At 36.6% G+C, this 14397-nt stretch overlaps 1 protein-coding gene across 9 annotated transcripts in view; it reads left to right on the top strand.

Moving 5' to 3' along the window:
- The first annotated feature begins 5745 nt into the window (after window positions 1-5745).
- Window positions 5746-14397, top strand: part of LOC132107082 (pumilio homolog 2-like) — a 131858-nt gene continuing 123206 nt past the window's right edge. For 5 of the 9 annotated variants that reach the window (XM_059513269.1, XM_059513262.1, XM_059513263.1 and 2 more), the window contains exons 1-4: window positions 5747-5902; window positions 6896-7262; window positions 10493-10561; window positions 10706-10811. In XM_059513269.1, coding sequence (XP_059369252.1) covers window positions 6909-7262; window positions 10493-10561; window positions 10706-10811 — 529 coding nt within the window. In that variant the 5' untranslated portion in view covers window positions 5747-5902; window positions 6896-6908. Of the gene's footprint in view, window positions 5903-6895; window positions 7263-10492; window positions 10562-10705; window positions 10812-14397 lie in introns of all 9 variants that reach the window. The other 4 variants (XM_059513270.1, XM_059513267.1, XM_059513268.1 and 1 more) reach the window with 2 other exon arrangements.

Here is a 14397-nt window from a genome sequence, read left to right as displayed (position 1 = left end):
CCAGCATTATTTTAATGAGTTGTCATGACAGAATAATGTTGATAATTACATCAACTTAATAATGTATGCAATTTAAACATAAATATATTTGTTGATTAGTTTAAAACAATATTTATGTTGTAGCAAGCCAATGAAATAGGCTACTAATAGAAACTTAATTTTTCCACACCATTTGAGTTCAGGATTTCAAAGCTCCTCAAAGTCAAAGTCACCTTTATTTATATAGCGCTTTAAACAAAATACATTGCGTCAAAGCAACTGAACACCATTCATTAGGAAAACAGTGTCAATAATGCAAAATGATAATTAAAGGCAGTTCATCATTAGATTCAGTTATGTCATCTCTGTTCAGTTAAATAGTGTCTGTGCATTTATTTGCAATCAAGTCAACGATATCGCTGTAGATGAAGTGTCCCCAACTAAGCAAGCCAGAGGCGACAGCGGCAAGGAACCGAAACTCCATCGATGACAGAATGGAGAAAAAAACCTTGGGAGAAACCAGGCTCAGTTGGGGGGCCAGTTCTCCTCTGACCAGACGAAACCAGTAGTTCAATTCCAGGCTGCAGCAAAGTCAGATTGTGCAGAAGAATCATCTGTTTCCTGTGGTCTTGTCCTGGTGCTCCTCTGAGACAAGGTCTTTACGGGGGATCTGTATCTGGGGCTCTAGTTGTCCTGGTCTCCGCTGTCTTTCAGGGATGTAGAGGTCCTTTCTAGGTGCTGATCCACCATCTGGTCTGGATACGTACTGGATCCGGGTGACTGCAGTGACCCTCTGATCTGGACACAGACTGGATCTGGTGGCCACGGTGACCTCGGAACAAGAGAGAAACAGACAAATATTAGCGTAGATACCATTCTTCTAATGATGTAGCAAGTACATAGGGTGTTATGGGAAGTGTTTCCGGTTCCGGTTTACCTAATTAATGCAGCCTAAAAATCCTTTAACGGATTTGGATATTAAAAGCATATTAGTATGTTATGTGTATGCCAGGTTAAAGAGATGGGTCTTTAATCTAGATTTAAACTGCAAGAGTGTGTCTGCCTCCCGAACAATGTTAGGTAGGTTATTCCAGAGTTTAGGCGCCAAATAGGAAAAGGATCTGCCGCCCGCAGTTGATTTTGATATTCTAGGTATTATCAAATTGAGTTTTGAGAACGTAGCGGACGTAGTGGATTATAATGTAAAAGGAGCTCATTCAAATACAGAGGTGCTAAACCATTCAGGGCTTTATAAGTAATAAGCAATATTTTAAAATCTTTACGATGTTTGATAGGGAGCCAGTGCAGTGTTGACAGGACCGGGCTAATATGGTCATACTTCCTGGTTCTAGTAAGAACTCTTGCTGCTGCATTTTGGACTAGCTGTAGTTTGTTTACTAAGCGTGCAAAACAACCACCCAATAAAGCATTACAATAATCTAACCTTGAGGTCATAAATGCATGGATTAACATTTCTGCATTTGACATTGAGAGCATAGGCCGTAATTTAGATATATTTTTGAGATGGAAAAATGTAGTTTTACAAATGCTAGAAACGTGGCTTTCTAAGGAAAGATTGCGATCAAATAGCACACCTAGGTTCCTAACTGATGACGAAGAATTGACAGAGCAACCATCAAGTCTTAGACAGTGTTCTATGTTATTATAAGCGGAGTTTTTAGGTCCTATAATTAACACCTCTTTTTTTCAGAATTTAGCAGTAAGAAATTACTCGTCATCCAGTTTTTTATATCGACTATGCAATCCATTAGTTTTTCAAATTGGTGTGTTTCACCGGGCCGCGAAAAATATAGAGCTGAGTATCATCAGCATAATAGTGAAAGCTAACACCATGTTTCCTGATGATATATTTCCCAAGGGTATCATATAAAGCGTGAAGAGTAGCGGCCCTAGTACTGAGCCTTGAGGTACTCCACACTGCACTTGTAATCGATAGGATACATTTTCATTCACTGCTACGAACTGATGGCGGTCATATAAGTACGATTTAAACCATGCTAATGCACTTCCACTGATGCCAACAAAGTGTTCAAGTCTATGCAAAAGAATGTTGTGGTCAATTGTGTCAAACGCTGCACTAAGATCCAATAAAACTAATAGAGAGATACACCCACGATCAGATAATAAGAGCAGATCATTAGTAACTCTAAGGAGAGCAGTCTCAGTACTATGATACAGTCTAAATCCTGACTGGAAATCCTCACATATACCAGTTTTCTCTAAGAAGGAATATAATTGTGAGGATACCACCTTTTCTAGTATCTTGGACAGAAAAGGGAGATTCGAGATTGGTCTATAATTAACTAGTTCTTTGGGGTCAAGTTGTGGTTTTTTGATGAGAGGCTTAATAACAGCCAGTTTGAAGGTTTTGGGGACATATCCTAATGACAATGAGGAATTAATAATCAGATCAGTAATCTGTTCAATACATAATAATAAGTCAATTATGTTCCCTTCATTATTAAGTGTAGAGAATATTATCAAAATGGAAAGTTTTACTTTGGTTGATGTTGAGACACTAAGAAAGGTTGTAACAGACTTGAGACCATCTACTTGCTCCTTTGATCCTATTCCTACCTTTCTTTTTAAAAGTATATTTGATTCTATATCTATTAATATCCTTGAGATAGTTAATCACTACCTGCAGCTTGGCATTTTCCCTTTTGACCTTAAATCTGCCCTAGTAAAACCTGTGTACAAAAAAGGGAGTTTAGATATTTTAACTCCTAGTAGTTATAGACCCATTTCAAATCTTACATTTTTAAGTAAAATACTAGAGAAATACTAGAGAAAATAGTTTTTAATCAGTTGAGTACATTCTTAAATGATAATTCGAAACTAGAGATGGAAACTGTGGCGAGTCTGCCTTAAATGAGGCAGTGTTGGTAAGTTATGGCTGTCGCATCTGGTTCAGTTGATTGAGTACACAGGCATCCACGTCGGGTGAGATAGATGGATCAGGGCCGATGGAGAAGTCTCTAGCAGGTGAAAATTTTACTAAAAATGGCCCGAATGTATGGAGAGGGTTTGTGTATGAGGTAGATGTAAATGGCCTATCAGTAAATGTCAAATTGCTAAGTTTTAACTAGACTTTAGTGGAGTCAGCAGCTTGATTGACAGAAAATAAGGATCTAATCCTAAAGTATTTACTTTGTTTTTAAATACCATTGATTTCCATTGTTGGTGGATGGACTGCTATCCAATCACTAAGGAGAGCCTACCCAAGGTCCTAAAGATGGCGGACACAACAAAAAAGACGTGACTGAAACCCATGAATAGACGTTTTCAACGGCAACAACATAAACAAATGTTACTGAACATGCACGCTTTTGTGGCCCTAACTTAACTTCTGGTAGACTTTCAAATAGAATCAATAACAACAGCTAAGTCTTCTAGAGTAAATTATTTTTGATAACAAGATAAATGTTTGTTGTGTAAATCAGACTTACTGAAAATGCAAATTAATTATCTGCCAGCAGGAGGTGCTTTAAATCGGGAGAAACAGAGGTTTCTGCTGTACACAAAGCAGTGCTGAGCTCACAAAGGCTGCTTTATCAGGCATATAACATGCAAGATGAAATGAAAATGCCATTTTCATTAATTCCTTAATTTTCCTTCAGAAAAATACAGTGATATGAAAACACCCGTGCCTCATTTTGATTTTTAAACGTGTAGTACATGCTCACATTTATTGAAACAAGCCTTCTGGGAAATCGGTCACTGTTGATATTGTGAGCGCCACAAATAAATAAATGTATAGGAAACACATCCCACAGAACAACCACTTGAGCCCAACTTCAGTCTACTCATCAATTTAACTTTAACTACATTTGTAGACGGTGCCATAGCCAGACTGGCTATCTCAAAAAACATGCCCACCACCTGCAAATTAAGTTTGAGCACCTATTAGAAGGGGTTAACGGAGGCTAAACGGAATGAAACTTAGTGGGCTGACTCATAACCCTAAAGCTGTGAGAAACTTGAAAGAAATCAGCCACACATACAGTGCTCTCCACTAATATTGGCAACCTTATCAAAGGTGACTATGAAAATAAATCTGCATTGTTTATAACCAATCATTGAAGTAAAACAATTGAAAGTGGGGAGAAAATCTTATGATGAAATAAATGTTTTTCTCAAGTGCATGTTTGCAACAATTATTGGCACTCCTAAAATTCTTATGAGTAAAATATCACTGAAGTATATTTCCAATCATATTTTTATAAAATTAGCACAATTTTACAAAAATCGTATGAGAATCAGTGAAGTGGTTTAAGAGAAGACTGAAAAAATAATGTTTGCCCACGTACTACAACACTTTATGTTACTAATCACAATGTTGTCTGTGTAACCCTTCTGTGTAACACTTCGCACTCACTCCGAATGGGCCTCGAATCCGGGTCTCCGGCATGGGAGGCGGAAGCACTAACAAGGAAGCTAAGTGACTACAAAGCGTCTCTTGAGATCGGGGAGTGAGGTTTACCTGCACAAGAACTATTTGGCGGCCTCCATTACATCTGCTAGAGAGGGAACCACATAAGAAAACTTTTTTTTATATCAGTTTCCATCACTCTGAATAACAAGTAAGTATTTTTTTTTACAGAGGTAAATGTTTACAGAGAAAAAAGAAAAAAACAACATGCTTCATATCCTTTGGTATATTTTGTCTTCCTTTCTTTACATTAATATTTTCCAATTTACATAGTTTTAGCAGATATATATAGGATATATAGCAATTTCTCGTCAATCAACAGTTAATATCAAAATTAATATATATATAATGACTTATAGTAAGCAATAGTTTAATTTTTTTATATTTTCATATGTATGAACAATTTTTTATTAGTTTGAAAATAAAATGTGATCTCCAAAGCACTTAAAATTCATTAAATGCTACCTTAGTTTTTATAGATCCTAATGATATTAAAACCATTTGTCATAATGCATGACATGACTTTATGTATTACTGTCCATTTAAAATGAGAAGTTGCATCTGAAGTTGCGTCTTTTTATCGTAGTAGCATGCATATTGCTGCGTTCAAGTGTGCTCATTGCTCACGAATTCCTGTCCTGATGTTCTGTCTGCTAACAGCAATTAATAAATGTCAGCGATTTAGCAATTGAAAGGAGATGAAGGCTGTAATACTTATGTTGTCCAGTATTTTAGATTGCTTATTTTAAAACGAAGACTCTCTCTCTCTCTCTCTCTCTATATATATCTTAAAGAGGCTTTGTTTAAACCTCTGTAAATTGTTTAATAGATTAACTATGCATAACATTCTTTTTATATTCATAAGGTTAAATAGGCTAAAACAATACAAGTCAAATCTGTGATCTACAAAATACCTTCATATTCATATATAAATAATCCAGAAAACATTTTTAAGTTGTCAGACTTGACTGTAGGGTATATACAGTCAAGTAAAACTGAACAGACAATATTATTTGTCTATTGCCACTTGCCACTTTTTACATTTTGTAATTTACACTCTTTTAGACTCATTACATTTTGTAATTTAGCAGAATTTAAACTTTACAATTTAAAGTTATGTGAACACTTTAAGAAACTAAACAAACCTGTGTCAAGGTACATCTTTAAATGGAAAAAAAAAAACTAAAACAGCTGTTTGCGTAAAGTTTAGTAAATACAAATATGTTCATCTGAACTGTTAGTAATGTTGGATGCGTTGTGTATGATAGTGTTTATACATAGGGGAGGAGGGGACCAATCCTTTGAAACTCCCTACACAAGCGCCTCCGACACCTGGTGATTAACACACACACACACACACTCACACATCCTCACATCCTCACCCTATCTCCACGGATACTAAACTTATACACAACATCGCGTCCATCATAGCCTCGAAACATCGTGCTTGAAGATCATCATACACCACACGTGAGTAGTTTTAACCAGATGTAATGGATAATTCGGAGCGTTAACGTCAATTTGCCCCTTTTGTTTAGAGCTTGAGCAGAGGGCCATGTTGAGAGTTTATCAGCCATAAAACATGGGGCTTTATTAATAAATTCTTATGAAATATCCTCGTTGTTGGGTTCATAACAGGGAGGTCAACGTGTAGAGATATATAATTATTAAATGGCTTTTAAGGGATTCATTCGTTGCAAAACGAACTTTAGTGGTGAGAGGCCTGTGTGTTGTTTTATCAACAAAAAGTCTCAGGACTAGCAGAAACAAACACCTTGAAGTTGGTTTTGCAAGGATTTTTAGTACATTTGGATTCGCTATTAACTTGCAATGTCGCATATCAGTTCATTGACGCTGTTGAATTTTAAATATAAATAAATCTGGGTTTGTTTTAAAACAAGCCATATCTTGTGCTGACTGTTAGCGAGGTGCTAGCTGGCAGAGTCAAGGGCCCCGCGGTGCTAACACACAGGCCGATCAAATAAAAACACTACTGAGAACCAAACATTTAAGGATTTAGTTGTGAGCTCGAAGCTTTAAAGGCAAAAAGGCATAATTTTACATCTAATATGAAGACTGCATTCACCGCCGTCCATCATGTGTGTTAGCCGTTAGCATTCTACTATCCCTGTACTAAAACATTCACACGTCACAGAAACGCGTTATTTCAGGTCTTTTTGAAAACGCATTTTTCTAAATCCAATGCTTTTAAAAATTGAGTAAGCAATGTTTAGTTATTGGACACATTTCTAGAGATAATAGGATATTCTGTGGCTTTGTTTTACAATTTGTGTAGTTTCATTTGTTTGTATCTGATTGCATAGCTATAGTTATATATATATATATATATATATATATATATATATATATATATATATATATATATATATATATATATTTTTTTTTTCTTTCTTACCTGGTCCTTAAAACTGCCATAAAAAAAACAAAAAAACAATTCTGTAGGTTTTTCGGTGGAATGAGCATTCCATGCAGCATCTTAGGTATGAATGACGTAGCCTGGCAGGAGACGCGTGGCGGGATGGTGCACACGAATAGTGCCCCAGAGACTGGAGGGGTCAGAGTCCATGCAGGGGGTTCTCTAGCCACAGTGGGAGGTGCTGGGCAGGGACCTGGAGGAGCTCACCTTCTGCCAGGTATGGACCGGGTGGCAAATCCCAACCCTGGCACCCCTCAGCCTCCACTGAGCGGTCGCTCCCAAGATGATGCCACTGTGGGCTATTTCTTTCAAAGGCAGCCTGGGGAGCAGTTGGGTGACTGCACTGCAAGCAAACACCGCTGGCCCACTGGTGATGGAAACCATGTTGACCAGGTAAGTAAGACCTCAGTCTAACCCTTGAGCAAAGGAATGTGAACGTGGGCACAAAGACAGAAGACTGTTTAATTAAATGTCACACTGACATGAAACAACATACTTATTTTGAAATATAGGGGAAAAAGTGATCACACTTAATTTTTTATATATATTTTTTGTAATAAATTTGGTAAGATTTATAATTATAGTTAATTTGTTTTTTTGGGGGCTGCACTGATACCCTAATGATTTTTATTCTATATGCCTGATAAGATTTTTTTGGTATATGATTTTGTTGCACTGAATTACATTTGGTGTCATCTGTAAATCATGGGAAAAAAATTACAGATTCTTTTTTGCTCAGAAAATATAAAATGAAATGTGGCTTATTCTAGTGTACCTTTACTCACAGAACCAGCTTTACTGATGACATGAGCATGACGATTATATGCGATTTATTGTGCAGCCCTTGTTTGTTGGTTCACAAAGCAGATGAAGAAACTAGGATGCTGGTTGTATTCAAAGAGCTGCCATTAATGTCTAGGGTGTGTGGAATGGTGCGCTGTGATTGGTTTGTCGCGGTTTGGAAAAAAAAGGGAGAAAATATTACCAAATATCTCTGAATATAGTTTTTTGCGTAAAATTTAAAATTAAAATTTACTTTTTAGTATCGACCAGATATAATACAGATTTTTGCTTTTTTGGAACCAAACTCTTCATATATATATATATATATATATATATATATATATATATAATATGTGTGTGTGTGTGTATATATATATATATACACACATACATATAGAACCAAACTCTTCATACATATATATATATATATATATATATATCTGTGTGTGTATATATATGTATGTATATATGTATGTATATATATATGTATGTATATATATATGTATGTATATATATGTATGTATATATATATGTATGTATATATATATGTATGTATATATATATGTATGTATATATATGTATATATATATGTATGTATATATATGTATATATATATGTATGTATATATGTATATATGTGTATATATGTGTATATATGTGTATATATGTATATATATATATATATATATATATATATATATATATATATATATATATATATATATATATATATATATATATATATATTAGGGGTGTAACGATACGCGTATTCGTATTGAACCGTTCGTTGGACTAATTAATTATATTTGGAAAATAAAAAAAATTGTGAAATATAATATGCGTTCAACAAGGTAGCCCAATAACCCAAACGACGTAACAGGCAACGCCCCTGACACCCCCCGAAGAAGAAAAAAAACACCAACTTATATGTTTATGTTAGGCTACTCAGTCAGGCGCTCGCTCACTCAGTAATACACACTGAAGGCGCGTTGCAAAATGGCCAATGCGTTTAACAGACCAGAAATAGAAGATCCTCCAATAACCAACAGGTCTGGTGTTTGGGTGCACTTTGGATTCCCTGTAAGCTATAATGGTGAAGGCAAGAGAGTGGTGGATAAAAAAAAACAACGATATGTCGCATCTAGGGTACAACAGCGGAATACAAAAAAAAAAAAAAAAAACCCCAGCGGGAATATTTGAAACATGTCAACTCATTTACGCCGACATCACCTTAGTGTGTCAGTATCTGGGAAAAAACGAAAAAAACATACACGCAACAAACTATCCCCGCAGCATTTAGACAGACATTTACAACGGATTCAAACAGGGCAAAAGACATCACCACTGCAATCGGTAGGCTACATTTACGTTATAGCCGCGGATATGAGACCTTACTATTTACCATTCATTCTATCATCACCATTATAGCTTACAGGGAATCCAAAGTGCACCCAAACACCAGACCTGTTGGTTATTGGAGGATCTTCTATTTCTGGTCTGTTAAACGCATTAGCCATTTTGCAACGAGCCTTCAGCGCGTACTGAGTGAGCGAGCGCCTTACTCTGTAGTGGAAAACGTAGGTTTTAAGAACATGCTTAATGTAATTGAGCCCCGTTACAATATTCCTTTCACGAGCTGTTTTTGTTTTATACAGTATGCTGCTAAGAAAACACCATAGAAGATGGGTAAAGAATAGCTCCATCATTGTTCAATGTAAAAAAAAACAAAAAAAACATACTTTGTTAGTTTTAATAAATAAAACATTTTTTAAAAAATCAAGGAAATTTATCTGCCAATTTTTTCTTTTTGCTGTATATTAAATGTACCGAACCGTACCGAACCGAATCGTGACACCAGTGTATTGTATCGAACCGAACCGTGAATTTTGTGAACCATTATACCCCTAATATATATGTGTGTAATTTTTCTAATGAGCGACACCTGCTCGACCCACTGGTCTCGAGTCCCACGGAGGAGATGGAAGGATATAAAACAGAAGCAACGACAGTGAAGGATGAGAGAGGACCAGGCCTGGGTTTTAGTTTGTGTTTTGATTTTTATTTATTTACAAAGCTGAATTTTCAGTATCATTACTCAAGCCTTCAGTGTCACATGTAACATCCAGTCTATCACATGATCATTTAGAAATCATTCTAATATTCTGATTCATTATGAGTGTTGGAAACAGTTCTGCTGTCTAATATATTTGATGAATAAAAGGTTAAAAAGAACTGCATTTATTCAAAATAATAATAAAATGTCTAATATATATTCTAATAATATATTTTCTTTACTATCACTTTTTATCAATTTAACACATCCTTGCTGAATAAAAGTATTGATTTTATTTAAAAAAAAAAGAAAGGAAAAAAAAATTACTGACCAGTAGTGTATATTGTTATTACAAAATATTTATATTTTAAAAACATAGCTTCTTCTTTTTTTTTTTTTTTTTTTTTTACTTTTTATTCATCAAAGTATCCTAAAAAAGTATCACATGTTCTAAAAAAATAAGCAGCAGAACTGTTTCCAACTTTGATAATGAATCATCATATTAGAATGATTTCTAAAGGATCATGTGATAATGATCCTAAAAATTCAGCTTTGCATCACAGAAATAAATGATATTTTAAAGTATAATAAATTGAAAAACAATTATTTTAAATTGTAGTATATCACAATATTAATTTTTTTCTGTATTTTTGATCAAATAAATGCAGGCTTGATCAGCAGAAGAAACTTCTTTCATAAACATTAAAAATAGTAATGTTTCCAAACTTTTGGTCTGTACTGTATGTGTGTGCAAAGTTGGAAGAAGTTTCAAATGTCTCTTTGTGTAGGTGCGCACTGTGGATGAGATGAATTATGACTTTCAAGCCTTGGCTCTGGAGTCTCGTGGAATGGGTGAGGTATGTTATTCAGTCCTTAAAAAGCCTTTTGTCCAGTATCACCAGTGTTGAATTTCCTATAATACTTTAATGTTTGTACATTTTTTTCTGTTGTCTGTATAAATATATTCTTAAAAAAAGTTGCAATGTTGACCTTTTTTGCAGCTACTTCCTGCAAAAAAATTTTGGGAATCTGATGAATTTGTAAAAGATGGACGCAAAGGGATGTTGCTGGGTGAAGAGTGGAGAGAGAATGCCTGGGGTGCTTCCCGTAAGTTCTTCTAAAATGTCACCATGTTTTGATAATGTAATGTAACTGAAGAAACATTCATGCTGGGATAAAAAATGACAAGTTTGACAAATTATGGTTCAGAGAAGGCTCACTTTAGTTCATGCAAATTATGATTTATTTTTTTGCCTGTAATTTAGTTTCCCAATATTGTTAGCACTTTATACAGCACAGATTGTTTCAGAGCAGATTCACAGTATTTACACTTTAAGCCTTGAAGCCTGTTTTGCCTCACTTAAGTTTTTTTTTTTTTCTGAGTGACATACACAAAAATAGCAAGGAGAGTCAAAAGTTTGGTATTACTTTTGGACTCATTTCAATTGTGAAAATCTGCTGTAAATAAGGATATGCCATTTTCCACGATCGGAGCATGTTTCATTGAATGATAAGTGTAAAAAACCATGAGAATATTGCAATGTGCGCATATGGAGTTTCATGTGTTATAATTTGATGACGAATATCTTTAAATCTAAATGAAGCTGGCGTTGTAACTTTTGATTTTAACAATGTGTTATTAAATATTGGAATACCTAAGATTAATGATGTTAACTAATGTTAACTAATGAAACCCTAATGTGAAGTGTGAACAAACAATAATCAATGTTGTAGTCCAGATTAAAATGAAAAAAAAAGTTTGAAAATAAATAGCCTATTAAGTAAATATTTAAGTATTTGGCGCTGTGATGAACACCATAGTGAATCCACAAATTTGAATGGCTATTTAAATACGTTTTAGAAAGTAGTGCGGCTGCTTTTTTTATGGGTTTTTCAGAGTAAAGGATGTTTTTTCTGCAGTTTAGCGCCATCTGCTGCCAGACAGTGAATTTGCTTTCACACAGCGTGTCTGTTTACATCAGAGCGCATGCTCTTGCAAGCAGCATACAGCGGTGTTGTGTATTTTGACCAGTTGATAGGAATTGTATTCTAAAAATGCATTCCAAATTCGGAATAATTTGTAATATATAATTATTCTCGGTATTTAGAAGTGCCAACGATAACAATATCGTTAATGTTAATTACTGTGATATCGCATTACCGAATACCGGCACATCTAGTGTCAAGAGGTTTTTTATTTAAAGGTACCATAGAAAGCATTGATACAATATTCTAAATTGTTCTCTGATATCCCCATAGTGTGTGTATGAAGTTTTATCTCAAAATACCCCACAGATAATGTTTAATAGCTTGTAGAAATTTCTACTTTTAGGGTATGAGCCAAAATGCTCTGTTATTTCTTTGTCCTTTTTAAATGAAAATGAGCTGCTCCCCCTGCCTCCCTTTTCAGACGACTTCGGAGCAGTCAGTGTTGCCAAGTCCGCAGTTTTCCCACATGTTTAAGCGACCCCAATAATAGGGATGCACGATCATGATTTTTCATGGCCTATTCCGATACTGATTTTTTTTACAAGCAAACTGGCCAAATCCGATACCGATTTCCGATTTTTTTTATTTTTTAAATCTTTGCAAAAAATTTAATTTTAATCTTAGCAAAAAACAAGAAGGAAGGATAGTGTGCATAAACAAGATGTTTATTTGGTATTTAATAGACCAAACTGGCTTTTGGTTATTGAAAACAATAATCGTAACCATCTGAAATGTAACTGCACAGTAAGTGGCCTACATTCAATTCAAACATAGACGGTACAGAGATCAGCATTTAGCTTTCGTTTTTGAATTGGGTTGAAACTACATAGAACTGGCCGTAAATGAAAAGATTAACTGTAACCATGTGAAATTAAAGGCAATAACTGCATAGTTCTACAGTCCAGTCAACACACATTCAATAAGATGTTTCTGTCAGGGTTCGGGGCTAATCACCTGCCTTTTGGGGTTGTGAATGTGTGTTTGGATGGTTTGACAGCTCACTGCGTCTGCCTGTTTGATTTGAGTTTTCCCCGCCCTCCTTGTTTCTCCGTTGTTAACCTTAATTGTTCGCCACCTGTTCTCAATGTTCTTCTAATTTCTTCCCTTTATAATTCCCTGTGTTTCTCTGTCCATTGCCAGACTGTTGTAACTCTTACCAATAGCTCGAGCTGGTCTGTGTACTCACCTTGTCTTGTCTTGTCTTCAGGCTCCAGTATCTTTTGCTGTTTTGCTCTGCCTCTTGTTCTCACAAATGCAGTACTCCTAGAAGATTCCAGCTCTCATTTCTCTGGGTCTCGGCAGTCGAATGAGTTAAACTGTGGAACGATACTCACCTGCCTTGTCTCAACCCGCAACTGAATCCAGCCCGTTTTCTCCTGACTGAACAGTCTGGCCAATTATGGATTCAGCGGGATCTGATCCACTTCGCTCGGCTCTCATACAGCAGCGAGTTTGATTGGGTCAGCATGCCATCCAGCTCAACACCATTGCGCAGGATGTGGACGCTCTTAGTGCCCGAGTCTTCGAACTCCTCACACGGTTGGATGGCCTTCAGCGAGAGGTGACGAGCCACACTGATGTCGTCAAGTGTCCAGAGTTCACTCCTGTCATGTCCACAGATGTTATCAGGTGTCCAGAGATCACTCCTGTCATGTCCACAGATGTTGTCAAGTGTCCAGAGATCACTCCTGTCATGTCCACAGATGTTGTCAAGTGTCCAGAAGATGTTGTCAAATGTCCAGAGATCTCTCCTGTCTTGTCCACAGATGTTGTCAAGTGTCCAGAGGTCACTCCTGTCTTGTCCACATATGTTGTCAAGTGTCCAGAAGATGTTGTCAAATGTCCAGAGATCTCTCCTGTCTTGTCCACATATGTTGTCAAGTGTCCAGAAGATGTTGTCAAGTGTCCAGAGATCTCTCCTGTCATGTCCACAGATGTTGTCAAGTGTCCAGAGATCACACCTTCAGAGGTTGCCCCTACCTACTTTGTCTGTTTGGCCATAGAGTTTGTTCCTGTCTTGTCAAGTTCTCAAGTGTTGTTCCTACCGGTCACATCAGGGCCATGTAAAGTGTTCCTGCCTGTCCTGTCAGACCTACAGAGGTCATTCCTGCCAGTTGGGTCAAGGCCGTAGACGGTGTTCCTGCCTGTCAAGTTATGGTCATGTAAAATGTTCCTGTTGGTCCAGTTATGTCCTGAGGTCGTCTTTGCCAGTTGGGTCATGGCCGTGGAGATGTGTTCCTGTTTGCCTTGTCAAGCCCGCGGAGGTTGTTCCTGCTAGAGGTTGCGACCACGAGATCATACCAGACCAGCTGTCTGCTGCTTCTGACGAGTCCCTCGGAGGATGCTCCTGCTAGTTGTCAGCCATCTGAATGGGCTATCTTGTCTGTTTTATCCTGTCTTTAAAGATTGTTTCTGTTTGTCTTGTCAAACCCATTGAGGTGGGCCCCTCTCTGGAGCGTCGGGTGACGCTCCTGGGAGAGGGGGTACTGTCAGGGTTCGGGGCTAATCACCTGCCTTTTGGGGTTGTGAATGTGTGTTTGGATGGTTTGACAGCTCACTGCGTCTGCCTGTTTGATTTGAGTTTTCCCCGCCCTCCTTGTTTCTTCGTTGTTAACCTTAATTGTTCGCCACCTGTTTTCAATGTTCTTCTAATTTCTTCCTTTTATAATTCCCTGTGTTTCTCTGTCCATTGCCAGACTGTTGT

The sequence above is a fragment of the Carassius carassius genome, chromosome 27, assembly GCF_963082965.1.
Source record: "Carassius carassius chromosome 27, fCarCar2.1, whole genome shotgun sequence".
In the NCBI taxonomy this organism is placed as follows: domain Eukaryota; kingdom Metazoa; phylum Chordata; class Actinopteri; order Cypriniformes; family Cyprinidae; genus Carassius; species Carassius carassius.
Note: the sequence above shows the minus strand (reverse complement) of the source record. Positions and strands in the feature narration are given on the sequence as shown.